Raw genomic sequence first — 27,993 nt, forward strand, 5'->3', positions numbered from 1 at the left:
ACAAACCCCATCAGTATACATTACACACAGACTGTCAACTCCTCTTGTACTAATCTGGCATTTTAAGTGAGGCGATTTACACATTTTGAGGCTTCAGAAGTTATTAAAGAGAGGTGTATCTCTACCAGTGGTTAGAGTTTTGTGAAGTAAGTCTAAGAGTCTACAGCAGCAGACATTAAAGGATATTACATTTTAATGTAATATTAATGTACCATTCATATAGTTTTTAGAGTAAGAAGGAAATGAAACTGTAACACATGGCCTTGCTCTCACAGAACGTAAAACCAGCTCTGCTGAATTAAGAGCAAATAAAAGACACAAGATCTGTGTTTGAGTTGTTGAGTTTCATAACTTTCTTTAAAAAGAATCTGCATGCACAGGTGTATCATGGCCACACCATGTATTACAGTTTCACCTGTCATTCAGCTCTTTTCAGCTGCACAACCACTTAACTGACTCAAGGATCCAGAGCTCATTCTTTGTTGATGCGATCTCTGACTGACTCGTTATTGTTGTGCGGCGGCGGCGGTGATTGCTTGCTTTTCATGCTCCTGCCGTCCGTGGCGGCTCGCGAAGTCTCTGTCACAAAAAGCCGGGTCACCCAGACCGAGGTGACGATACGTTTGTACTCGTTCCTGAAGTTCCTGTTGAGTAAGCCATAGATAATGGCATTCAGACAGCTGTTGAAGTAGGCCATGAAGTAGCTGACCACAAACAGCCACTCAGGGATGCGGGGAGCCACATGGGTCGGATCTATGGCCACCGCCAAACCGATCAGGTTAAGTGGAGCCCAGCAGATGGCGAACAGCACGAACACCACAAACATGGTGATGAAATTCCGCAAGTCACTTGGTCTGAGGCGGGGGCTCTCCTCGGTCTTCACTTTACGTCGCACCTGGGCGTGATGAAAACACACAAGATGGGAATGAGACTATAAATTTCACGTCAAAAAAACATGTAGCGTCTGAGCTGATCTGAAGTACTCAGTGAGCCTCTTAGTATTACTCAACACGTTTTAATGTAGATCGATTGAAGCCACAGATCTATTTCATTTCGAAACACAATATGTCGTTGATAATATGTGAGCATCCTCCATAAAAAGGTCGTAGAAATGAAACACTTGTGATGGCGTGTTAATTATTATCAAAGGAGCTTAGTAATATCCTTCGAACTTTTATTGTTATTAGATCGGTTTTATCACTCACTTAAAGGCTTTGAATGGTGCTCATTGAAAGGCCACAGTTAGACTGTCATTATTAGCACCATCAGGTACATTTATCTTTGATTTGGTGGAAGGTGTGACCTTTGGAAAATTACTTTGTTTTTGCTTCTTTTGCTTGCTTGGTTTTTTTGTTTTGTTTTTTTTTTTTTGGCTTCTTGCTGCTTTGCATTGTGTTGCTCCTTTCTCACATGTTCTTTCTTTTGACATCTGCCTTCAAGCAAACCTCTTTTGTTATCTTTTATGCTACAGGCCAAGTCGATAGCAAGTGAAAGCAAAAGAACTTCTTTTTTTTCCTTTTTGCTTTTTTGCCCATTCACTTTTCGTTTTCATTCCCTTTTAATTTTTTCATTTTGTCATCTGGCCAACTATGAACTCCTCCAAAGTTATCTGGCAAAGGCTAAGTTGTGTAGTTAAAGATTGCTTCTGTAATATCCATCCATCTTCATCTGCTTATCCAGGGTCGGGTCGCGGGCTGCTGTAATATATTTTACATTATAGTTATATGATATATAAAACTGGCAGACAACATAATCTGCCTGTCCAACACTTCCAGAGAGATCCACAATGGTGCTAACAGAAGAGAGCATGTCGACAGACAGGGAACTGGTGGATCCAGCAGCCCAGGAATTACACATCATCTCGAGAAACAAACCCCGAATGTGTCGGGAGGAAACCTGACAGGGAATTTTTTTTGTGGGCGACACTTATTTATGTTCATTCCTGGGTTAATATTGAGGTTAAATTATGTTTTAGTCACCAGATTTAATTTGAAAACATCTCGAGATAATTGTTAGTTCAGTCCTATATTAGATAATCGAATCATATCATTCACCACCGTTACCAAATTCATTATATAGTTTATTTTATCAGATATTGATTACCACCGTTCTTTTAATCCATTTGGCATCTTGGCTGCTTTCAGATATTTACCCTTAATTTTGACTCAGTTGTTGTCCTATTGTGGTGCTTTGAAATGCAGTTCAGAGATCCGCTGAATTGCGGAGTCACGGCTTGTGGTACTGATTGGATTCACTGTATTAAAGTTAATTCCTCTAAGAATGAGTCAGACTCCCCAGCTCCCCAAACAAATCTGAATAAAATACATAAAAAGGTCCAAACTGGTGTTTTTATTTTGTATGGTGGCTTTGACAGCTCGCCACAATGCAACATTGGAAAACACTCAAACACAAAAATCATCTTCATTGTTTTGACTCAGACTTGACGAAGGCTGATGTGGTTTCGGGCGAAGCCTTCGCGGTGAACTTTAGGGGGCTCAACTTATCTTTGTTTAATGTGTTGTCTGTTTTCACAGTGTGCTAAGCTCTCAGGGCCATCATTATTCTGGCCAATTAAAAAATTACACTGAGTAGCTGAGTGAAGGTTCAAAACAAAAGGTCCCACTTTCTGGACTTGGAGTGTTCATATTCTCTACACTAGAGATCCAATTTGGAGGGACTTCTTCCTAACCCTGCGGGGTTACCCAAAGCTGATGGCCTGTTCTCGTGTTTATGTGGTTGCTGTTGTTATTCTGGCTAAAATGTTGCACACTGTAAAGATAGAAATAACCGCAACAGAGACAAACAGAAGACTGACCTGAATCACAAGCACCCAGATGCGTAGGTAACAGAAGGTAACCACTGCGATGGGAACCAGGAAGTGGACCACCACCACCGCCACTGTGTAGGAACTGCTGACGTTTTGGGCGAAGGTGCAGGAGTAGACCCGCGGGTCGTAGCGTAGGGAACCGACGAAGAAATTGGGTACGATGGCCACCACAGTGAGCAGCCAGATTAAGGCAACAAACAGCAGAGTGTTGCGATAGCTGTACAGCCGGCTGTAGGAGAACGAGTGACAGATGTAGCAGTATCTGTTCACCGCGATCCCGGTAATGTTGAAAATGGAGCCGATGACGCTCAGCCCCATGAGGAAACCGCTGACCTGAACATGCAGAAAGGGAGTTAGCATCGGTGTAGTGGGTAAAAACTGAAATACGGCCCCGGTGTGGACTTACCATGCACTGTGTCTCTCCCAGTGCCCATCCATCATGGAAGAGAGCGTAGAGGACCAGGGGGTAAGGGTAGAAGGCTACCACAAGGTCAGCAAATGCCAAACTCACCACAAACACATTGCCTGGAGAAAAACACACAGAGAGAAGTCTCAGTGCTCTTAAATATGTTTTGAGGCGCCTCAAGCTCTAATTGTGTATTGAGTCGCATGCTTTATTGTCCCAAAGACACAATAATTACACCATTCTATTAACACAGGATTCACTCTCTAATGTAGCTGTGGTTGTTTCACCTCCGCTCATCTTCTCCTCCCAGTGAACAGATTTTTGCCTGCATTTGCTCAGCCAGTCAGGATAAGTACATTCAACCCAGGAGGCCCATTGCAACCGAAGGCAGGAGTAGTGCATTTAAAGCACTTACATGGATTGCATATAAAATTGCTGCATATTCCACTGGACAAATGTCTCTTTAAGGACGACATGTTACGATAGCAGCTTCCCTCCAGTATTCACACATGTTGCCACGGGTCATGGCCGAACCTTGTGGCCAACGTCTCCCACATTTCCTTTTCAGGTTGATGTCTGAATGTCAGTGATCAGAAAATGCATGACTTTGTTCTCAGTGTTGTCCCCACACCAGCAATTCCCATTGTGCTGGGAGGCTGTCTCAGCACGTCCAGCTCGGTGTGATTGTTGGCCAAGTGGGCTGAGATTACATACTAAAGGTTTCAAGCCTATAACCCACAGCAAATTGCTTTACCCTGGACAAAGTTTTATCACCAAGTGTTTGCTGACAGAGCGGAAGGACAAGCATGTGGACGTGGCACTTGAGCTCCTGTGTCAGAGGCATGCAGGTCATTTTAGCAACTCAACCCAAACATTTATCTGTAGCCCACATATTCAAGCAAGCTGGGTTTTGTTTTGTGTTTTTTTTTTTTTTTTTTTAACTGCAAAAAAAAAAAAAAAAAAAGGGGGGGGGGGGGGACACCACAGATTGGCTGTTGTTCAAATAGTTCCAGGTCTGATAAGTCAGAGCTTATAGATCTGACTGTCTTGCACTTTCTTTGTCTCATATCTGTGGCTCAGCAAGTATTTTGCCTACCGATGTGTTTGCATCATGCTAAACAAAGCATAAACTAACTATCAATCTCTTGAGAAAGCAGCTTAAGTGTTGCAGGACCCCAGACCTTGGTGGTGAGAAGGCGGAGGTAGTCCTCCATCCGGTGTGTCATCCTCTACTTGCCATGTCTTGCATAATCAATCTGCCTAAACTGTACGAGAAGCGCATTGTGCAAACCGCATTGGAGCTTTGTTTATAGTTTTTACCAAGCATGAGCAGTTTCTACACATTTCCTCTTGTAACTACAGTATGTGTTATGTTTGTGGCTGTCAAACCAGAACTGTCATTGTGCCCCGTGATGCAAAGAGGGGAGACAGCAGTTCATTGCCTCCTGTACAAGGCCATTAGTCAGCGCCTATTGTGAGGAAATCACTTTAGACTCCTCTCCATCATTAGTGTCAGCGTCAGCGTGCTACCATACAGAATGGCCTGTTTATGTAAAAAAGGGTGAATGTTTGTCCGTGTCAGGGCAAGTTAAACTAAGAAGGTCTCCTTCTGCCCCCCCCCCCCCACAAAAAAAAGACAATCCAAAAATCATTGTATGATTCAGATATTAATCCAGATATCTGCTGTTAACTTGGCTACGCTTTACAGTGTGCTGAATTTGTCTTTTCTGGGTTGCATTTTTTCCATATTTGCAACTCATCTCTGTGTTTTCTCACTTGGCCATTTTTGTAGTTATTGCATGTTTGCTTGAGTTTTTCCTTTTTTTTTTTTTTTTTTGTTGCTGTGCACTGAGCTGCCGGGGCCACTGCTACTTAAAAAGCACTTTACCAAGCCGGCACTTAATCAACAGCGATCAAATAAATAGATTTTAAGTTCTAAAGGCACATCAGACAAAGCAATCTCAACAAACAAACTACTGCAAAACATGTCTTTTTTTATTTGAACCTCTGTCCCAGTGGCCAAGTAAAGTCTTTTTGAGACACCAGAGGTTTAATGTCACCCAGTGTTGTCCGTGACAAACTCTGCAGCTTAAACTGTTCGCATGAATTCATTTGTTTGTTTATTTTTATGACGGTTCTGCGGATTACACACATTTCTGAACTCAGAAAGACAAAGAATGGACTGCCACAGTAGCTCTGTGAGGCAGTGCTGCTAAATGCTAACGTGTTCATGGCGGCCATGCTGAGGAGGTATTACTGAATCTCACGGTGAAGCTAGAGGAGAAATCTGGGCTCCTGAACGCCAGCAGGCACGGCTGCCTTCCTCATTAAAGATATTTTAGTTTGAACTAAAGCGAAGCAATCAGCGAAGCAACTGAGGAGAACAGAAATGCAAATGACACTGTGCACGGACAACCAAACACTCATTAAATATGTATTCTAACAACACAGTGGAAACTGCACCCATTGATGTCCGCACATGCCTTTGTGTCTTACAACAGATGATGATTATTAGGAAAGTCACAGCAGCGTTTAGTCATCGCCCGAACCAACAAATATATATGTGTCAGAAAGAAAAATGTCTCAATTATCTACATGCGGGGTTATGACACCGCACCATGACTTCTTTAGTTATTGCCTGGTATGGCTACACACTGTAACAATGTCCATTTTCTCTATGTGTTTAAATATAACTTGGGTACACTGACTACAAATAAAGTGCTGTATAGCATCCTGGATATTTTGGAAAAACCTTAATATAAGTTTTTTGGGTTTTTTTTTTTTCATTATTGAGCTTGTGATTGAGAGTAAAATTGTCTTTTCAGGGCAGGTAGATCAATGTGGCTATTACTGGCTGCTTTGCGCTTGTGTTTGTGAGTGTGTGTGTGTGTGTGTGTGTGTGTGTGTGTGAGCATGCATCACCCGCTTCAACGTGCGAATTAGGCAACAAAGAAAGAAAGTGTGGAGCTGTACACAGAGTTTTCCGGTAAACAGACAGAGAGCAACAAACAAGATCAGTTTGCTTGGGATGTAATTTCACCTTCAGGCTACAGTTCCTAACAGGGAAGACACAAAGTGTATGAACAACAAATAGCTATTTATTTCAGAGAAATCTCCACGTTCGTGATGTTCACATGTTTTAGTTACGGTACTTCACAATAAGACTACCCACATGAGGGATTTATAAATGGTTTACAACAAGGTTATTCAACAGGCTAGCACTTTGTGAAGCACAGATGAACCATTATAAACCAGTCTCACACTGATGCAGCCTCACTATTCAGCAGCAGTTTCTACTGTTTGTAAATGGTGAAAAGGGACAACAGACTGTGCATAACCATACATCATATCAACACCAGCGTTTATTATAATGAGGAAGGGTTTCTCCAATAACCAAGGCCTTGAAGTATGAAGCTGGTAATTTCATGCCAAATGAAATGATGGTTGATGGAGAAAACGTATGAAATATGGGTCTTAACAGTACAGACAAAAGTGGACTCACTTTTCAGCAGGCAGAAGATCGCTGCTCATATCTCTTATCTTGTCTTTATCCTCAAGATCATACTGAACTAAATATTTCTTATAGTTTACCTTTTTAGGTCTCAGCATTAATTTTACTTCCATGCTTCTCTTTTCTAAAAAAAAAAAAAAAAAAGTATATGTGTATATATACTGTATATATATATCATATCTTGTTGGACCAAAGTGAATTTTACATCTGCTTCAATAGAGACTGAGTTAAATGTTTAAGTTGTCTTAAGTTGTGTCTAAGTTCTGAATGATTAACTATGAAAAAAATGAAGACTTAATTTTGATAAATCTGTGCAATCAGCAGCCTGCCACGAAAGTGAGACCAATTTAACTGTGATCATTATGGCATTACTTTTAAGTGTATGAATCAGCAGGGAAGAAAATAAGACAGAAAAAGCGAAGGTAGGCACACAAAGGAACTTGTACAAACAAGTCAAGATGTATTTCAAGCTTTTTCTTTTTATTACGCTCTAATTGATTGAAAATATACTCACTTATATTCCTTGCTCAAAACCTTGAAATATTTTCCTTAAAAACACCCCCCAAAAAACATTTTTCTGAACAGAAATGAGAAACGTCTGTGAACAAAGGTTCGCACCTATTTCACAGCATTGCTGTTCGGCTGCTCGATTTAAAAAAAAATAAAAATAAATAATAATAATTATTCACACAGTAATCACACACATGATGATTGAGTAATTTTGTTGGAGAAGGCACGATGCCTGCCTTCACTTCACTGCCAAAACATCACAGCACATGATTTATGTGAACTCTAGCTGGTGCGAGGCTCTTGCTCAGGCACAGTTGTGTCCCGTCCCAGAATTCAGTTAAGTTTTGCAGGATTTAATGTTTGTTTTATTGTTTGTTATAAGCCACAGAAACAAAGGAGAAATGCAGTTGTGTTCATTCAAGAATATGACAGTGCTCTGTTTCTTTTTTGGGAGGCAATGAACAGGAAATTACTTTTCTTGAGCAATGTTAAATAAGCTGAGTGAATATTATCAGATGCGACTGTGTAACTGTGAGTAACTGAGTGTTAAATAGGTAAGAAAGCGATATAAGATTGAATTCTGTGGGTGTTTTATTTTTATTTATTTATTTTTGGCTAGTGAACATGTACCAGTGCTGCTGCTGTTGCAAAAAAAAAAAAAAAAAAATCGAAACAGATGGTACTGTAATAACCAAGGAGAACGAAAAGGGAAATCCTTCCTGTGATGGATACTGGAGCTGCTAATGACTCCTCCAACCAACGCAATGCTGCTAATGCATGAGGACTGGATAAGCAGCCGCTGCTGCATGTGCCCCTCTTTGGCATTAACCCAGGAAATTTTTGTGTGTGCGTGTGATCTAGCGCAGTAGTTGGCCGCCTCATTTTCTTTGCCATCAGCCTGATAGGAAGCAGCGCGTAGTTGACAAGGCAGCAAACAAGTGTTTCACATGTGGGGAGCGTGCCAGTGCGGTGCTGTCACACCTGTGAGAGTTTTTCAACCATCTGTTCTAAGCCAAAGCCTGCAAGATTATGACAGTGATATAATTGCGGACGAGAATCCGAGCAAAAATGCGATAATCTTGTTTCAGGGTTCAGAGCAATGTAAACTATAGTTAGATTTCACTACGAGCAGCTTCGCTCACCCAGAAGCCCTCAGGGAATGGGCTGTAATTTGCACAACCAAATGTTCAAGGACCTTGAATTTTTTATAATTTCCACATGAAAGCATACAGACAGTGTTGGAATTAATTTGCAGTAGCTACCTTTTTTGGCCACACCAATCAAAGAGAAACCAAACAAACATGCATAGTAAACAGTTTGCATTGCGGGTTGTCTTTCTTACTTTTTTGTTTCTCCCTTTTATGCCTAATTGGTAGATTTAATGTTCCTTCATAATGAAGTTTGGGTTGCTCCTCGCAAGGTTATTCACATTCACATAATTGCACATGGAAATAAATGAAAATAAACCTTATTTGTCTGAGGAATGCACAGAAAAGATCATTGCAATGAATAATATACAAACCCAAAAATCATTTTGTTGATGTCTGTAAGCAATGCCATGGGGGAAGAGATTGCAGGGATTTTCCTCTCATTTGCTTTTTTAAAAATGTCGGTCCTGTGGGAGGAAATGCTAGGCAGATTTGCCTTGTTTGCATTTAAATTTGTTTTTAGTGAAGAAGCAGTGGCCAAAAAAAAAAAAAAAAAAAGATGCTATGGGAATAATGAAAGGAATGGAGAATGACTCCTGAAGGGAGTTAAGTGGAGGGAAAGTGGTCAAGGATGATAAAAGCTGCACTTTCATGTGGAAAGACTGCATTTAAAATGAACAGCAAATCTCATTTTAGCATGGGTAAATAATACAATCCCCACAAGACACAATCACACAAATTAACAGCCTGTTATTTTACAAAGAAGCTGTCACTTGCAGCCCTTTCTTCAATCTGTTAAATGGGCAAAAAGGCAAGAAGAAGGTAATGTCTGTCTGTGTTTGCGGATAAATGAACAAAGCTGTCAATAGGAAATGAAAAATTAGGACGAGAAAGAGAAAAGAAGATTAAAGGTCATCAGAGGATGAATTTATTTGAGCAGCCCAATCAGAGGAAGGGGAACAATCTGAACACAAGATAAGAGAGGAAAGCATTTTTTTTTTTTTCATGCAAAGGCAATAAAAAATCTTGTCATCACCAATATAGATCAGAGTCCTCTCCTCAGCGTGCACAGAAATGTCTGTCTACGCTGGAGCTTGTCTGTGCCAGGAGCTTCTTCACTCCACTGCCCCGCCGAATGCCTGGTCATACATTTGAGAAACAAACCTCCAACCCCTATCTGCTCCTTTACAGCCTGTTCACTCAGCTGCTCTCCATCTTTCCCAACCAGCACCTATTCGTTTTGAACGAGATCACCCAAGAACGCTCCTTCCTCGCTCTTTAATGATCCCGCATTCACTCCGGGACCCTTTATTTCTGAAGTTCAAAGTATTGTCTGACAGACGGAAAGGTGGATGTTTGAGGTATGTTAGATGTCTGAAATGGAAGCATGTCCAGCTTCTACCATGTGAAGAAAATGACTTTTCAAGCGCTATTTTTCATCATTCCTTTGACAACCCGTATTCTTTACATGAGGAGTTCGGTGAAGAAGAGCTGCAAGAAGCCCAAAATTGGAGCCTGTTCTCATATAGATGTGACAGTAATGCAACAATGCTGTGATGGAAAAGCACCTATCAGTCACGACAGTTACTGTGCAGTAAGTTAAAGTTGACTTTCTCACAAGCTTCCGTTTTCTGCTAGTTTAAATCTATCCTTGAGTACATCCAAATCTGTGTGCAGTTATCTGATCTCTTTCCAGGAGAGAAAAAGTTCATTCAAGTTGCCTCGGGCAACATTAAAAATTGGTAACCTTATGTGACAGCCAGCAGTAACACAACATCCAAACACTGTACGTGTCAGTGGCATCTCTAACAACTTGACTTGAGCCTTGTTTCTAAGATTTAGTTCGAAGAACCCCAAAATCTGCATCTTAACCAAACAAGCGAGAACTAAAATTTTTATTTTCGACCTCGACCTTTTGACCTTAGACTAATAAAATTCCCATGAATTCATGTCCGGAAGATTCGTACTTGATTCAGATTGGGTTAATTGCTGCAAACGTCCCTAAGGTCATAATTAGAGGGATGCGTCAGTTTGTCCAGCCAGAGATGTGACAGGCTGTGACGGTCTTAATTCACCTGGAAGACGGCGCTCTGCTCTAACCAGCTAAAACAAGCACTGCAGTGTTCATTTGTAATTTTTTATCTTTGATGAGGTGAATTCAAATTAAAAAGATGGGCGCAGCACTTTAAGTAATATCAAGTGCTTGATTAAATTAAATATTAATAGATTATTTAGATTAATTATTCCAGCCCTTCTTCTTTCAATCTGCTTTGTTCTAATTTGTCTTTCTGACCCCCAAACTATTTTTTTTAACTCATTCTAGTTTGAAGTCAGAGTTCCTGCTTCTGTTTTGCAGAATTTTAGCATTTTCTGATCTACAATTGAAGACAAAAAAAAAAACCCAGAAAAACAAAAAAAGAACCTAAAGTTGCTGTTAGTGGGATGCAAAGCACGATCAGTGGTGTCAAAGTCAGACACCTCCATCCAACCAAGAAACCTATAGAGCTATAACGATGTCACACTGAAAAGAAATGCACGGTTCTGCTTTGCTGGGTTTTCAGGTCAACAGGGTTTAAAGACTCGAACACAGCACAGAGGTTTAGAAGACTCCGAAGATCACCAGTAGAGTAGAAATACCTGGCGTGTGCACTTCCTGCAGCTGATCATTTCACACAGCGATCCATCCAAAACCTGGTTCCATCCTGAGCCTGGTTCAGCTTCTGTTGGATGGCCCTGCAGGTTTTTATCTGGAGCGCTCTGGTTTGGAACACCTGCTGCATTGGCAGACCGGCCTCATTTAATAAATGGGCAGGTGGTCCGGGGGGCGGGGGGGGCGCTTCAGTTAAAAAGTGTGCTCCATCATGCTTCCTCTATTACTGCTACACAACTGCGACACTTCAACTACGGGAGGCGAGCAAGTAATTTTAACTGCCGTCAAGTTACTTTTCAACAAGAGCTACAAAGTCAAACACACACTGGAGGGAAAAGTATGTATGAGCCGGTTGCTGAATATTTCAGTAAATATGATTCATCTTTAGGTCGGCTCCCACTTTGAAACCAGCTTTGCAAAGAGACTCCGCACTTCAGCTGCCTCCCTCAGGTCTTTCTCTTTGCCTCTGTGGCTTCTCCTTAGAGACGCTGTCACAGGCGGTGTGCAGTGTGAACAGTATTCAACACCCACCGTGAACCCTCATTCATAAATTCCATTAACCTTAAGTCAGCACAGTCAGTGATCGTTGTGTTGCAGCGTTGAGCTTCTTGCATCAAAAATATTTCACACAGCGTGATGAAACCATAAATATACAGTTTCCACAGTGGAAGAATAAATAATTCGTAACAGCTTATACACTCTACACTCTTTAAAAATACCCGTCCTAATGCAGATTGGCAATATAATCAAAATAAATGTTGCTGAGATTGCTTCTTTTTAGGAAAAGTTCTACGTTTTTTTTTTGTTTTTTTATCTCTAGGAAAACCTGTACATTTCACTGCAGCCCATTATTCCTTATTGTCCACTCTACAGTAATTAGCTGAGAGCCAATTAAGGAGCTGCAGTGTAACCTTCTGGTTCCAGGCAAGCTCGTAAACCAACCCTAACTTCTGAGTAAATAACCTCCATAATGCTAAGGAACAACTAAATTCTTGTTCCGTCAGGCACAAAGAAAAAAAAATGTAGCATAGGATGGAGGAATGGAGGCCTGTTGTTCAGCTGAGGTGATGAGAGATCTGTCATATTTATATGATGTAGAGCAACAGAAACATCAACGAAAAGAATCTGCAGTATTGATGATGATCATTTGTTAAATTTGATAATATTCACTTTGTTTAACTATATGAAGGGTTTTAATCCAGCCATCATTTTGAATTGTGTATTTTAATTACTGAGTAGCTCAATATTGGCTCACAGTTTTACACATACTTCATTATGCAGATAGCCGCTCTGTTTTGCCCCTGCACATAGACAATTTGCATAGTAAAGTACAATCAATAGTTGTTTTCATTTAGCAGGATGAGGGGTCACATTTCTGTCCTTTTTTTCATCACACACAGTCATTCATCTTGTAGTCTACACAATCGTCAGTGTTGTTTGTCGTACTGAGCCCACATTCCTCTAAAAAAAAAAAAAAAACTATTTATGGTAAACAAAATGTGCCCGTCTACCTTGTGAATGCTCGTATGTGTGGATTTGTAGAATTTGGGATGAAACATTTGTACAACTGCAAAAGTACGCCTTTGCTAAGACAGGCGGGACATTATTTTTGAAATAATGCATGCGCAGTGGGATATTGGGACTTCTTTAGCTTTCACAGTCATTTGTTTGAGACCACAAGCCTCTGGGATTTTTTTTTCCACACATATCTGAAGACAATATATATATATTTTGTAACTTTGCAGCAGCTCCATGTCAGCTGGGAATGGGAAGAACTAACTTTTTTAAATGTCAAAACTGGAGCTTATTATTATATCACATTGAAAATTATTCCTCATAGTATGATACATCAAATACTGAGCCAAGCATTTATTTATTTTTTTTTTTGTTTCTTTGTTTTGGACAGAATTATATATCACTCTGGCAGTAAGCTCTTCTATTAAAGTTATAACAGAATAATATGATTTACATCAAAACCACAGATATCTCCCGAAACTGAAAAAAGTGTTGAAAACCTTCAGATCTCTATATTTCCCTAATCTAAGAGGCAACACATGTCATGAACGCTGCACGAGGTGATGCATTGAGCAGATAGATGGCCCTGTTTCACATGATGAAGAAAGTGCGACTCTATTAGAATATACATGAGGGCCTGCAGACTCGGTGATACATCAGGGGAAAAAAGTCTGAAAGTAAAGTCGTTCTTTATTGAGGTCTCCGTTGTGTTTGGTTTATCACGTAAAAATATCTCCTTTTCCCCGAAACAAGGCAAATTGTTGCCATGTGTGAAGAATAGTCTGTTTCAAAGAACAATGAAGGAGAGCTGGTGGTTGTTTGGCCTTAATTTGTGCATTTGGCTGCTTTGTGTTCAGGCACATGCTTCGGGGCATGTCTTGGTTTATATTTTGTGCGTGTGTGAGAGAGAACATATGGATGCGACACTGAAGGAATCACAAAAAGCTTGCCAAGTGAAGGTACACAAAAAAAGTTTCACAACTGGTGGGTTCATTTCAGTCTTGCTCAATGTTATTGTTCGTCATGCTCAAGCTGCGTACTACTGAATGGGTTTGTAATGAGTGAGTCATCTAACACAGCCTTGTTTGTCTTTACGTCTTTCTCGTCCTGCAATTTCAAAAATTGAGGCCCAGAATCTCACACGTGTATGAGTTATCCCTCTCTGTCCATTATCCCGTCAATGGAAGTGATTTCAGACTACAGTAATGACAATTTAAAAAAAAAAGAAAAAAAAAGCTATAGTCAATAAAGTCTTTTTGGATGGAGTGGGTGTACCATCGTTTATGGCACAAATCTTCAAAACTAAAGCGAGGGAATCAGTAAAACGTAACATTGTCAAACTTTTTCTCTGTGAGATGACAAACCTGCCGTGCCATGACTGAAATAACAAGTGAAATGAGCCAGAATGCACGTAGAAATCCTTCAAATCCAGGTACTGCCAAATAATTTCCTGCAATTTGTTGAAGACAACACGATTTAGAAGGAATTTGCTTGAGTGCTGCATCTTACGTAAGAGCTCTGGAGCCGACAAGCACACACACACACACACAAACACCCAAGAAATGCCACAGTAAGTTAGTAAAGGGAGAGGTGACATTGAAGACCCACTGGTCGAGGTGGCATGTAGTGAATGCAGTGTATCTTAATATTGGCAATAATATGAAAAGAAAACTGAACAATGCGTCTTCCGGTCACTCCACTTTTGAAACACTCCATAAAACCAAGTTCAGAATAAAATAAAGTTAAATAAAAAAAACAGACACATCTGTCTCGCCTAAAATAGTATCTGTGAAAACTTGACAGCATGTTTTCCAGGATGGAAGTGAATTATCTAAATGAACTCTTTCACTTCTTTGACTGGAAAAAAAAAAAGTCCAGGAAGAATCCCTTCCCTTCAGTTGTTCTGGGATGATAATAGAAATTGCAGTGGTGGATATTTGAAAGCCTGAGCAAATAAAGCAAATCTTTCTGCGTGCTTTATTACAAATAATGAGCGCCATGCCTCCGTCCCTCTATAGTAGGATTCTGGCTTACATTCAGCGCTGATGTCAGATGCAGCCATTGATCTGTGATGTCAACTGTTATCTCGAAGTGAATGTGAACATTATTAATTGGAGGGCAGGGGGAGTGAAAGAGAGAGAGAGAGAGAGAGAGAGAGAGAGGAGCTCTCAGGGTCTTGAAATAATCAGACCACATCTATGAAATCAAACATTTATGGAGGCCACAGTGGAGTTAAAAGCGTGCTATTGATCAGGACAATCACCGAAGAGACAGAAGTTTCAAGGACTTGGAAAGTTAAAGTTTCTCCAGGACATGAGTCATGTGCACTGACATCTCTATCTGTAGCTGTGTCTAACATCTCCACTCTCAGTGATGTAGCACTGTGCCAAGATAAAATCAAAGGTGGAGACAAAAGGTGTTTTCTTATTGGCTGTTGCATATTGTCCTCCCTTATCCACTTTCGCATTCGTAATGGTGTTCCGGGGGACAATTATTTAGGTCCTTAACACCTATCGAGCTCACCCATCAACGCTACGGCGGCCATAACACAAAGTTTTCATTGCCTCGTAAAGCTCTTAAGAAAAGACCAACTGCTTCTTCAGCCTGACAGCCAACCATTAGCATGAGGATGGCGTCATAGTTGGCGCCATTTGCCTTTGACAGCCTCAACAATGACACATTGACCAATTAACACACATTGTTTATGTTTTTTGAGGGCTAATGTACTAATAAGTGGAGCAGACAATGACAAATTAGACTATTCAATTAAATGTGCTGAAAACTGTCACAGCTGTGTGATGTATGGTTATTTGTTAGAACTTAAAATGCCCATCTTAAAAAGGGTGCCAATCCCGGACGGACTGGGTCATCTAGTCAGTGTCGGCGTGAGCCTGTTTGGTTTGTCATCTGCAAATAAAAGCAAGCGGCTACCTGATACAAACTGCAATCAGAAGTATTTACTGTAGATATAATTCAGCACGAAGCAGACTGGTTGATCATTGCTTTGCTCTGGGACCTGTCCCATAATGCATCAGTAATTGAACCCGGAGGAGCAGACTCCTCAGGGCTGGTGAAGCTGAATGCTTTCACATCTAAGCGCTCTGTCATGTCTGCCGACCGAAGCTCGCCTCTTCTTCCTCACTGGCGCTGATTTAGTTTTCTCGGTTTATCTTTAAGGAAAGTTTCAAACTGCCTCTTGTCACACGCCGACACTTTCCTCTCAGTGCTGGTGTCAGCAACATCGTCCAAGGGAAAATAACAAGTCACGGCGAGACCCACAACAGCACAGTGATTTATTGTAGCTATAGTTGGCAACAGTGGACGACTGCAGCGCAAATACTGCCAGTCAGCTCTGTCCGTTGGTTCCCAAACAGTTCGGTCCTCATCAGCTTGGCTGAAGGTGTTGATGTTGCTGCCGGCCTGGCATGCCGCTCACCCAGTTAGGCTCTCTGCTGTCCAGCTGTGGGCTGCGGCAACCATCTGAGACTTCCTTCTTCTTCTTCTTCTTCTGCCGCTCTGTGTTGTCTTTCTTCAGCACCCCGGCTTCCTTGAAGGCCTGTTTGTCTCATGCAGTATAACTCTGAAGTACTCTCCTGTGAGAGGGGAACAGATAGAGCCCCATCTGTGGCACTTCTGTTGCCAGTCACTCATGTCACTGTATTAAACAAGTAAACTAGCTGCTTACACACATAAAAGTCAGCTGATAAGTTGGGTAGGAAAGTGTCCACACTTTGTAGGAAACTGAAATGGAGAGTTTGAATTACTCTGCATTTAATGCAATCTGGCAACATAAACCATCCTTACCTCAGTATCTTTAACTTCTGAGATTTTTTAGGACATTATGTAAATATGTTGGTAATTTATATATTAAGAAAGGAACAAATAAGTTTATAGACATCATGTTAGTGCAGCGTTAAAAGATTTTTTGTTCTGTTCTGCAGACATCCTTGGCGTGACCATTTGGACGCCCACCTTTTGTCGACTGCACGGCTGCAATCAATTAAAGAGTTTTAATTCATTCAAGAAATATATCATTAATAATAATAATAATTCAGTCAGTGTTTCATTTGCCTGCAAATTGTGCTTGCTATTTCACTATTTTATAGAAACACCATTTCTTAGAGACAGTGTTTAATATTCTTACCACCACCAGCAACTTCTCTGACATCCACGTAAAAATATTGACCATTGCTGAATAATTCGCAAAGAAGAATAATGCTGAAACTGAATATATTACCAGAGGAATGTAGCAGGCAAAAAAAACGTAATATCTAAACTTTTAGGGATTTTTTTTAACTCTCTGCTTGGAGCTGTGGTTGTTGCGGCACCAACGACTAGCTCGCTTTGTTCATTTAACTGCTTTCAGTCGCCAGGCCGCCTGTGACTGTGGACTTTATAAATACATCACTGCTCCGACTAATACACAGAAAAAAGGTGGAACAGTTTTTATCTGAAACAGCCCTCTCAGTCACATTATTAACGTAACAGCCCTGACGGATGCTTGATTTTCAGGGACTGAAAAGTGTGAAGTTGTCTACCAGAAATGACTGAGAGTATAATCGATGCCGATCTTATCCACATTTCTTTTCCTCGCTGCTCCAGTTTCTTCAAGCATCAAATTTTTACTGGCCACCATGAATGGTTTATGTCATTTTTTTCCAGTCCATTGTCGGTGTCTTTCCAACTGTATTTTTAATGCACATTAGTGATGCTACTCTGGCATTGGTTTTCAAGCCTGACCTCTGGTGTGAGTGCACGAGAATCAACCCAACACTCACTCTCTCACACACACACACACACAAAACTCACTTTTGTCCACATGTTTTAATGCCAGATTTCCAAGGTCAGTTTTGCTTTGCTTTTTTTTTTTTTTTGACTGGATCTAATTACACTTGCTGTCACCCCAACATGCTGAGGTTCCATATATAGTTTGTGTGTGTGTGGCTGGAAGCAGCTACGTCTTTGTGTTGTAAATGAGGTGTCTTTCAAACAGAGCAGCACACCCATGAGCTGCATCTCACTCAGGATCGGGGGTACTTGGATGTTTTTTTTTTTTTTTTTTTGTTTAAAGAAGGTTCATTAGACCTCCTCACCCGGGGTGGGCTGGGCGAACTGCTCAATCTGATTCGTCAACAAGTGCATTCAACACATGATTACTCCTTGAAGCTCTCAGCTTGTACTTGCATGGCCGTGATGAGAGAATTTATCTATGAAGGTCGTGAACAAGTGCACTTTGTACTTGGTTTTGGATCTTCACTGTGTATTTTTGATTGAGATATTTTTGGAGGAAAAAAAACAAAACTGTGTTGCAGCAACTGTTGAGCTCTTCTCAAGTCACATGCAGGTCTCACGGGTAGAAGTGTGTTTAATATGAGAAGGTAATGTTGACATTTTTCTGAGGATAATAGAATCACCCCCTGATGAACACTAAGGAATATTAAGGTTACTGTTGTTAATGCACCGGCATGTGACCGCAGGGAGTTTCAGTGAGTCGAGCTGGCTTTTAGTTTCCTCTGGAGAGTTGTTCAGGACTAGAAAACGTCTGCCTGTTCGCTAAGTAAGAGAAGTTATTGGCCAGATTTCAGCCTAAGTGGAAAATGGAGATATTGCTGCCAACTGTTTGCAAGCTTTGTTAATCCAGCTCAAGCTGCCTCTCAACCCAGATGAATTTTTTGCTGAATATCTTGCGCAGCGAATAACAAACACACCAAGTGATGCGTGTATCTCGGGGAAGTTGTCATCTGCTCACAAACTTTTGTTTGAATGCTGAGATGAACTTAAGTCAGGACAATTCACATTTAAAATGCACTTTGTGGACACTTCGCCTTGGGCAAGTCAAACCCGCTGCAACGCCACATTTAAAATGCACCAACACCGGGGCCCTGTCCGTTTCCCCCTCGCATTAAGAATGCCCATGGAGGCCCGTGCTGTGAGGTTTGACAGCAGATACACCTCAGAATGCCTCTAAACTCAGAGGATATTTATAACAGTTCAACATTTGGCTTGGAAGTCCAACTCTTTCTAAACTGAAAGCATTGTCTTGTATCACCTATATTACTATTCTACAACCGCGCTGAGGACAAGAGGCTGCTCTTCTGCACAGCAGATTCTCAGTAATATGTTACACTATATCTGTGATTTGATAAATTTATATGTAGGACCCTGTGATCCTGCAGCTTCTTTCTTTTCCACTGAGTAGAGCAGGCAGACATTAAGTCTGGTTAGTCCTAGGAGATTGACCTTTGAAGTGCACACTGAACTGTAAAGCAAAGCAGCTGATTAAATCAGAAAGCTGTCTGAGTTCATCATTATAACAGTGAACATTGGAAAAATAAAAGTCTAGATTAAAGCTGAACTGCACGACGGGAGAAATGACTATTGACATTATTGATTAGGAAACCAACTAGAAGAGCTTTTAGGCGCCATCGCTTGTTATGTAAAATGTTTGCTTTGTCTTTTCACATCATAACTTACAGAATTACACCCAGATGACCAACTGCGGCCTTTGAAGGGCTTTAATTTCTCCGGGCATTTTGTGTTTGATCAGAGAACTTGGCATTTTGGATACAGCGCATTTCAGCGCTCAAACTGTCTGGTGTGTCCCCACTGCCAAGTTATGCCCGGGCTGCAAACACGCTCTGAATGGGAATGGTGGAGCAGATGAATAGAAACCAAAGCAAAGGCTATGCAGCCCCCGAGGAGAGAGAAGTGACTGTGTTTTATTGTTTTTTGTCTGTGTTTACTCACAGATATCACTTCTTTTGATTTAACCTTCGCCTGAATTGGAGGTTTTGGCTGAATAAATCTTTGCTGGGATCAGTCCGTTGAGCCATTCCAAAAACATAATGGACTTTAGAATTAGAACAGCATCTGTCCTGCTTTCAGTCGCTCCGCCTGCTCAGCCCGGTGGCTTTTAAAATGTGAACACTAGAAAGAAAAAAAAGTTTCAAAAACTTTCGAGAGGTGAAAGTGAGGAAAACATGAATTTATGTAGGAAGCAATTTCCATTTTGACTCTGGAAGCCCGGAGCACTTTTAGTCAGAACGACTAGACTACACATGAGTCCATATCAATAAGATTTGATTAAGTATTCAATTCAGTGTGTCTGAAATCTGTTAGATACAGATGTTCCCTTTGCATGTTTTTGACGAAATGTTTCTTGTTTTGGAAAATGCCAATTAAAAGTTGATGTTTGAAGAGATAAGCTGCTGCTCTATAGCTTACAGTAAATACTTTTCATCTTTTAATTTTCTTTGAAGCAAAACATTTATAACTAAATCATAACTTTACTCTCTCAAAGTAAAGTTGTGAATTTTTGCCACGGCTTTATGATGTGATTCCAGTTGTGCTTTGAGGGTTGTCAGACAAACAGACATATCCCATCACAGTAAGACTGCAGTTTGAAACACAAACTCCAGTATAAATTAAACATAAAGTCATCTCCCAGACGCATTTAAAATCAGCACTTTGCATGCATTTTTTCCCCTCCCTATCTGGCCTCCAAATCAGTATGCACATTTGTTTCTTTGCCTCTGTAGGGTTGCATCGGAAAGCAGCTTAGGGAAGCAGCTTCCATGCTGTCCACCTCGATGTCTCTCTGCCCGAGACAAACATTGTATTTGTCTGTTTTGTTTGCAGAGTTGTTTGCGTGAGAAACAGTTGTGCGCATCCTCCAGACACCTCCCTCCTTCCCTCCGTGCCTCCCTGCCTCCCTTCCCTTATCCTATTCTCTTTTTCTCATCCTAGATTGGCCTTTATTTCTCACATCTTCTCTCTTTCACCTCCCTCCTTCTTTCACTCTTCTTTCTCCTTCTTTTCTTGCAGCAAATCCCTGCCTTCTTCCACCTCTTCACCCAGCGCTGCCTGAGGGTTTTGAGAAACTGTTACGTAATGGACTTCAAATTATCACATTGCATGTATTATGGATACGGGGAGATACAGGAGGCATTATGGGATTTGATAAGGAATAAAGGATTAAAATTACCAATCACTCGCTTTGCAGATTAAGTGGGTCAATCTATCATGTTCATGGTTATTGAGATTAAAAGAAATTGTTCTGTCAGTGGCTGTGTGCGTGCACGCATATGTGCAAACTTGTGCGACTGAATCATCCCCCGTCTCAGCACTAAAGTACTGATAACAACTGGGTGATTCTGATGACACATGACAGTGGTTCTTACATTGTCTCAGCTGTGCCTCTTCCCTTTATAAAGCAGCGTCACTCTCCTACTCTTCATAGAGAGGGATTTCAGTCCTTTCCCTCTATTATCTAAATGTTGGACTGTCTCTCTCTATTTTATGGCCCGTGTCCTTGCCATTTTGCTGTTTTTGAACTGTTTCCAACCCATTCCTTCGTCTTGCTGCTCTCTGTCTCGCTGGTCAGAGCGCCTAGTCTTTGCTCTATCCAGCTGTCTGTGTTCAAGGGAATTACAGAAGTCATGCTTTGCCCGAAAGATACAGGAGAGGGTCTGGGCACAGCTCAAGCAGAGGCAGACTCTCAGAGCACTTAAAGCTGCTGAAAACATCCCCACCAGTCATGTCCAACCTTCACTTCTGCCTAAATACTCACTGAGTAAGACAAAAAAACATTAAAACCAGATGATGAAAGAATTATATTGCAAAGCCTCGCCACATACAGAAAATCCCCCAAAGCCTCGCAGACACTCTCCTCCCATGCATTATAGATCCATGGCAACTCAGCTCCCCTATGGATTTTACACAAAATTTCATGATGAAACCAGACTGAGTGGCCAATATTTGTCACAATGCAATGTATAATGGGACGTCAAACACAATTTTCATGCACGATTCCAAATGATTCAATATCAAATAAATGGATTAATTCAAATCAAACTAGCAACAGAGCCCCTGTGTCTAATCCCTTCCCCTTTTCTTTTTGAGCTACAGCTTAACACTCTCCTATTTCCATTCCGCTTGCTCTGTGATCTCTTCCTCTCGCTGCCTCCTTTTCTCCATCTCCTCTGTTATGCACATAAAAAGGTTCCAATACGGTCGTTTGGATGGATGGTATGAGTCTGCCATGCATGAGAAAGCTGAGAAAGCTCCTCAGGATTAAAACAGTCTGATTGATCTGACAACGTATTCAGCTGGCTGATCTCCTGTTTTGATTTTAATGAATTAAAATCAAACACCAAAGTGCCCCCATGGCAAAAAAAAAAAAAAAATAAATAAATATATAAAATAAACAAAACCTTGGTCAAGCGCATAAATTACCGTAGAAACCAGAAGGAGCCAAACATCTGAGGATTCTTACTGGGTCATGGTGGAATTGAAGGGTAAAACTCTGTCTTAGAAGTGATGAACAGAATATTAAAATCCAGTGTAAACCTATAAGAGATGCTGGATCGGGGCCAGCGGGGTTTTACCTCACTAAAATCTTGCTTTCTGTAACCTGTGGTGCCAACGGACTTAAGATAGAAGTGATGCAGTAATATTAAGCTCTACTTGCGTTTCAAACTTTTCAACATCAAAGACACATCAGACCAGTCCTCCCCTTAACTGGGAGGACTTCTGACCGAAAGTGTTTGAAAACACTGACCACAATTTTACTGTGGATGGAAATATACCAAAATCAAGTTTAGCTGGGAGCTGCTGTGCCCTTTGTCTCAAATCTCGATTGTTGCTTATTTCCCCACAAAGAATTAGATTTGCATCGGATATTTTATTTTAATAATTGTAAATAATTGTACTTCTATTAGCTGATAGGACAGTGATGAGAGACAGGAAACAGGAGAGAAGGAAATGGCATGCAGGAAAGAGTCTGTCCGAGCCAGAAAATCGACTTTGTCTTACTTTTCTCATATTTCTTCAGTGAAGCAAACACAATTGCAAACTTCTGAGGACAACACGTAACCACTGTTTACCTGCAGAAAATCAATTTGTCACCACAGCCATGATAAAAAAAAAAAAATCTGCCTTTTCAGCTGCCACAAACTAAATTATCATGTTAAGTGCCTTCTGCTTTGAACAGTAGCTCCTCAGCAGTGTAATTAAACCAGATTAGGTAAGCACATGCATGCTCACTTGCTCTCTTTCTGATTTATTAATATTTTAATCACCCCTTCATGTTTTAACAATGTGATAACAGCTAACTAAACTACAGCTAAGTCAAAGCAGCGGTACCATTAGTGGGAGAGACAGATGTGACGGAGGACCGTCGGGGGAAACAGAAAGCTCCAGGGGGGAGGCCGAGGGGGGGGGGTCGAGTGTTTCAGCACCACGGAGAGAGTCCCGGTCTGGTGGCATGTTTCAGTTCAACAACACAGACTGAACTAATGATGTGTCTCAGTTCACACACACACACACACACACACACACTCTTAGGCATAAAGTGACAAAGGCTCTGCACAGTCGAGGGTCAGCATTTTGGTCACATAAAAGAAAGTGTGTGTCTGTGGGGGGGGCATATAGGTATTTCCAAACTTGTGACAACAGTGGCAAAGTCACTTTAGTGGCCGTGATGGCATTTTTGTTTCCAACTCAAGTGAACAGAGCTTGGGGGCCAATCAAAACCAAGTAAGTGCAGAGCAGCAGTTTTGATTTGTGGACTGTTCTTTCACTGTGTTTGGACTCGTGTCCTTGGGAGCCTGAACTTGTTAAATTCAACTTGCGAGTCCAAGAATTTAATGTCAGGGCAGTGGGCCAGTGTTTGGCAACTTAAGAGCTCTGTGTTTTCAGATTCCTTGGCGTGTAAAGGAGGGTGCTACTTTATCCAACTTACCTGTGCTTTTGGTTGTTTGGCCTAAGTTTGAGGTATTATGTTGTGAAGGTGGTTGTTTATTTTTAGAAGTAATGAACCCTCTTTGAGGAGAGATGAATCGTCTTTAAGAATCTACAAGTTTTTACTTTTCAAAAAAAAAAAGCCCTTGTTTGTCTTAAACCCTGTTTTATTTTTATTTTTTTATTTTTTGCATCCTCCCTTGAACTCCTGGAAACTTTTTTATTTTTGTTATTTCCCCCCATCCCCTGGTTCTTAATTGAGGAAGTTTATCTTGTGCTTGTTTTTAAAGTTGTGTAATGAAATAGCTTTTTGTGTCAAGTGATTATCATTAATAAATCTCTGCGCAAATTTGCATTACCCCAGTACAACAATTAACATAATAACAATTACTTTCATTGACAATCCATCTTGCAGATGTTTTAGTTAATAATCAGAGAATGACTCTGGGGAAATGGTATGGTGTGAGTCACGTGCAGGAGAACAGGAGAATCCAGTCTGCACAAGAATTAGGAAAGAGACAACTGTTCTTTTCGACTTCCATTTTCTGTGAGGTGAGCCTTTTTTGAGATTTCAGCTTGCACAACTGTGTTACGAGCACAAACCAATTTATTGAAGTTTATCTTCCGGAAGAAATTATACAGCAAGTTCAAGATACTACCGAGACGTAAGTGGAAACCAAATTGCTTCCTGATATGAACTGTTTTCACCTTGGACAGACCATATGCGTTAGAAAGTCCATTTAGCTGCCTTGCCTCACCTAGCCAGTTTGTCCTTACAGCTCCATAAACACAAAAATAAAATAAATATATCAAACCTTAATTCGATGACACACTAATAGCTGTGAGACCAACTCTGCCTTCGGCATAAACTCTCTGCTATCAACGTTGCTTTATGTGAGGTGCATGCTTATTGGCCAATGTATAGTCAAGTCAGCTTCTGAAGGGTTCTTGATTTAAAAAAAAAAAAAAAAAAAAAAAATGGTGTCGGGTCTAGACTTTGGATTAGAACGGTGTTGATGCCATTTCAAACGAACAGAGATACAGACAAAAACACCATAGGCTTTGGCTCTCAGTGTTTAACGACCACGGAGAGACCGATGACAACGAAGTGGGACACCAACGGGACATGAAACGTCACACTTTTCACACCGCTGAGGAATACTTTAAGCGTTATTTCTGTAGTGGAAGAAAGCTTTAGAAGGAAGTAGCAGGAGAAGGGGATGAAGAGGGAGGGTGTGCATGATGTAAATAAAGTCTCTTTGAAGAGATTCTCTGTAATGTGTGATCCTCTCTAACTCTCTTTGAAGGTTTGCAACACCTAAGCTCCTTCAAAGACAAATCACGGAGGACCAAAACCTCTGCCCCACACAAGTGTACAAGCCACTCTCCCCATACTCGTTCACACAGTCATGCGAATAAGCACAGCGTCACAATTAGCTGTATGAACTGACTCTGCTGGAGCTTCCTGAACATGTGTTATGGGCTTTTGCACAGCAGGACCAGAACTGTATGCTACAGCGTTTGTGTATGCATCAAAGCTTTTCTTTCAAAGAGACAAATTCTGACAATTAAGTCTGACGTTCCATGAATATATGCGTGCGTGTGACTGTGAGTATGCGCACGAGGCTGCCAGCAAACGATAGCGCACGACAAAAGAGAACAATCTATATAATTAACACAACGAACTCCGAAAAGAGGTAAAAAGTGAGCGGACATGGAGGGTTGTGCAGCTCGATTACACACCGACACGCAGGCGGCGACGGCCCTGGTGCCAATTTATTAAGTCTGCGCCATCATACAGCGTGAGTGTGCGTGTATCACTGTGAGTCGGTGAGAATAAATAAGCAGAGTTAATCATCACCTGATGAAATGTTGTGGTCCAACAGTTTACTACGTTTGCTCTGCCTCGGCAAAACTATGACAACTGTAGTGGTGAAGCATATTGCCGCCCTGTGCTCCTTCTGTAACTGTTTATATATAGGATTTTGTTAAAAGTCAGGTGTTTTCCCGGAAAAAACTGTCGAGTGGGTTGTTTCAGTCTACAACAGTCATTCTCTGAGTTCATGGCTGTGGGTTCAGTGTGATTTCTCAACTGCTGAGTGGGCTGTTTGAGTTCAGAGGGATCAGCTTTAAGGTAGAAATGCACCATGTTAGTGGCACAGCACATTTTCACAGCCATCTTTCCAGAAATGTAGACCACCGCCACCCAATACATATAATAGATATAATACATACACATGGACAAATAAAGGTTAACCTGTCACGTACAAGAATCTCCAGAAGAAGTTAAAGCAGGATTTTTTTTTTTTTTTAATTAGGGTGTAAAATTTAAATTGTGATTAGATTCTCTTATCTGATATTCAGGAGGGACCGTGGATGGGTGATTTAACCGAAGATGAGTCATTTGTGCCTGAGTACAGACTGAAAGGTGAGCTGTGTGTCCAGCATTGCAAATTCTACTTTGGAGTCTTATAAAGGTGTAATGGTCGAGCTAAAACAAAACAAACCCTTTCACCCTTTCAGCATTTGTTCTTTCGAAGCACAAGAGGGACTTTAATGAAGGCTCTGTGAAAGAATAAATCGCAGCACAGAGTGTAATTTTATCCAAAATGGTGATTTCAATCGATGGATGTCATGTTTGCTGCCTGTTGGTTTGACTCTCAACAGGGAGCCTTTTGGATGTACTGTAGAGTCCACCAAAGACTGCACGTCTTTCATTACTAAAGGGCATATCAAATGAATACGGCACTGAAAATGAAAAGCAGCAGAGACAGAAATGTTTAACCTGCATCACAATAAGGAGACCTCTGCGTGATTAGAAGTTAAATCCGGTGAATGCATTTATCTGAAGTCTGTCTGTGCATGACATTTAGCAAGATAATGATTAAAATTAGATTATAGGTTAGGCTACACATTAATACAAAGCATACTTGACATATTGTTCATAAGTTACAAATTCATTTCTTACTTAACTTTGTGAATTCCGCTTCAGACCTAACTCAAAAGGCAAATAATCTGTGTTCGAGGAGATTCAGAGCTATGAATAAACTGAACATTACCTAAACCACAGTTTAAAAAAAAAACTCAGTGCGCACTGGAGAGCAGAATGTGGGAGTCTGACTGAGGTGGTGAAGAAAGGTGAAGAAAATAGTTCCCTGTGAGAACAAAACACAAAAGGGATGCCCCCATAATGTCCTTAAATTTAAGGTTGTATTTGTTTTTGTTGGCCCCTCGGGGATAGTTTTCCCATCCACTAATAAGGAGGAAAGCTCTCCAGTTGCATCTCGCTGCATGTAAAGTAGTTGCTGATTTACGGAAAATGCAAATAAATGCATATTTTTTGCCCTAATTGTTGGCTGATGAGACACAACCGTCAGCAGCACAGTGTGGCAGATTCCACTGCATAAGATTTCCATCTCGACAAAATTCAAGTCTCACAATTAATCGTACAAAAAATTCCTCATTTAATCCTGATGTCAATATGATTTTTAATAAACAAACAAAAAAAGTGTCTGTAATGATTAGAGGAGGAAAGTTAGATGGTAAATTAACACAACTGGGGAAAAAAAGAGTGAAAGATTCAATAGAAGCATTGAAAGGGAGCTTATTTTGAGAAGAGGTGGATTACAACCCTCCAGCGTACACTTTTCACCTGAACAGGAGGATTTGGTGAAAGAGTACACCCATGCTTTGTTCTTTACTGATGCTTTCTGGGTAATTTCACCCATTCAAATCAGAAAAGCTTCATAAACACCACCACCTCCTGAAATCACCCACCTGTGTTCGTTAACGAGGTGTCACGCAGCACATATGAGTCGGCTCTACCTTCGAACTCCACCAGAGGAGAGTGGAAAGGTGAGCTGCTCTGCTATGGACGATGCAATGCATCATGCAAACTGCTGGTATGGTGTAAATTAAGCAAAAATGCAGAAGGCAGCACGGGTATAAAATCCCTGGATTAGAAATCAGTCCATCAACAGTCATGCTCTGCACTGTCAACGTGCCCTTCAGCTCAAACCTGCATCTTTTGCTTTTAGGCTGACAGAAGTCGGTTGGCACCTGAATCCAAAGGTAGGCATTCAGGTTCATCTATTTTATGTGGTATGAGTTCCAACTAATACCCTTTTTTTTTCCTTCTTTTGAAGCCACACAAAAACATACAAAGTTACTTTGGAAGACTTTTTGTCAGCTGCTCAGTTCGGCTGTGAAGTGATTTTATGGACCATGGTGAGCTCAGAGTCACAATGTTGGAGGGTGAAACCAGATTTAGCAGATTTCACTCACAGTCAGAAAAAGCACCACATTTTTATCCATATCCCCAAAGCACTGAATATTAATCTATAAGGTTTACCCTCAAACATGAGTCACCGGTGGCCACAGTTCATCGGGGCAACCTCAAACCACATCATTACAACAACAACAACAACAAAAAAAACAAAAGACTGGAGCTCTCACCCGAGTTCCTCAGCTTGCGGTTCCGGAACACCGAGATAATCACCAGCAGGTTCCCCAGCACATCCACCACCGTGGTGAAGATCAGCACGCTGGCCAGGATGGCTATGACCCAGGCGGGGCGGGCGCTCCCCTCCGAGGCCAGTGTGCGCTCCAGCTGCCCCAGCCGCGGCTCTGTCCGGTTCTTCAGGAGCGTGAATGCCTCCGGCATCACTGGCCCCGCAGCCCGGCGCT

The 27,993-nt window shown here is 41.1% G+C and overlaps 1 protein-coding gene across 1 annotated transcript; it reads right to left on the reverse strand.

Moving 5' to 3' along the window:
• Window positions 1–120: 120 nt before the first annotated feature.
• Window positions 121–27,970, reverse strand: mtnr1bb (melatonin receptor 1Bb). The gene is made up of 4 exons (XM_029519788.1): window positions 27,763–27,970; window positions 3,234–3,352; window positions 2,816–3,160; window positions 121–895 (listed from the first exon to the last, which is right to left on the reverse strand). The coding sequence occupies exons 1-4, from the start codon at window positions 27,968–27,970 to the stop codon at window positions 473–475; spliced, it is 1,095 nt and encodes a 364-aa protein (XP_029375648.1). The 3' UTR covers window positions 121–472.
• Between the last annotated feature and the right edge of the window lie 23 nt (window positions 27,971–27,993).

The sequence above is a fragment of the Echeneis naucrates genome, chromosome 14 (assembly GCF_900963305.1).
Source record: "Echeneis naucrates chromosome 14, fEcheNa1.1, whole genome shotgun sequence".
Classification (NCBI taxonomy): domain Eukaryota; kingdom Metazoa; phylum Chordata; class Actinopteri; order Carangiformes; family Echeneidae; genus Echeneis; species Echeneis naucrates.

Bases quoted from the DNA above. Each gene is read 5' to 3' on its own strand.
- mtnr1bb (XM_029519788.1), bottom strand. From the start codon at position 27,970: ATGCCGGAGGCATTCACGCTCCTGAAGAACCGGACAGAGCCGCGGCTG. The intron at 3,161-3,233 runs GTAAGTCCACAC...CTGCATGTTCAG, and splicing joins TGGGAGAGACACAGTGCATG to GTCAGCGGTTTCCTCATGGG. The intron at 896-2,815 runs GTCAGTCTTCTG...CATCACGCCCAG, and splicing joins TCTGGGTGCTTGTGATTCAG to GTGCGACGTAAAGTGAAGAC.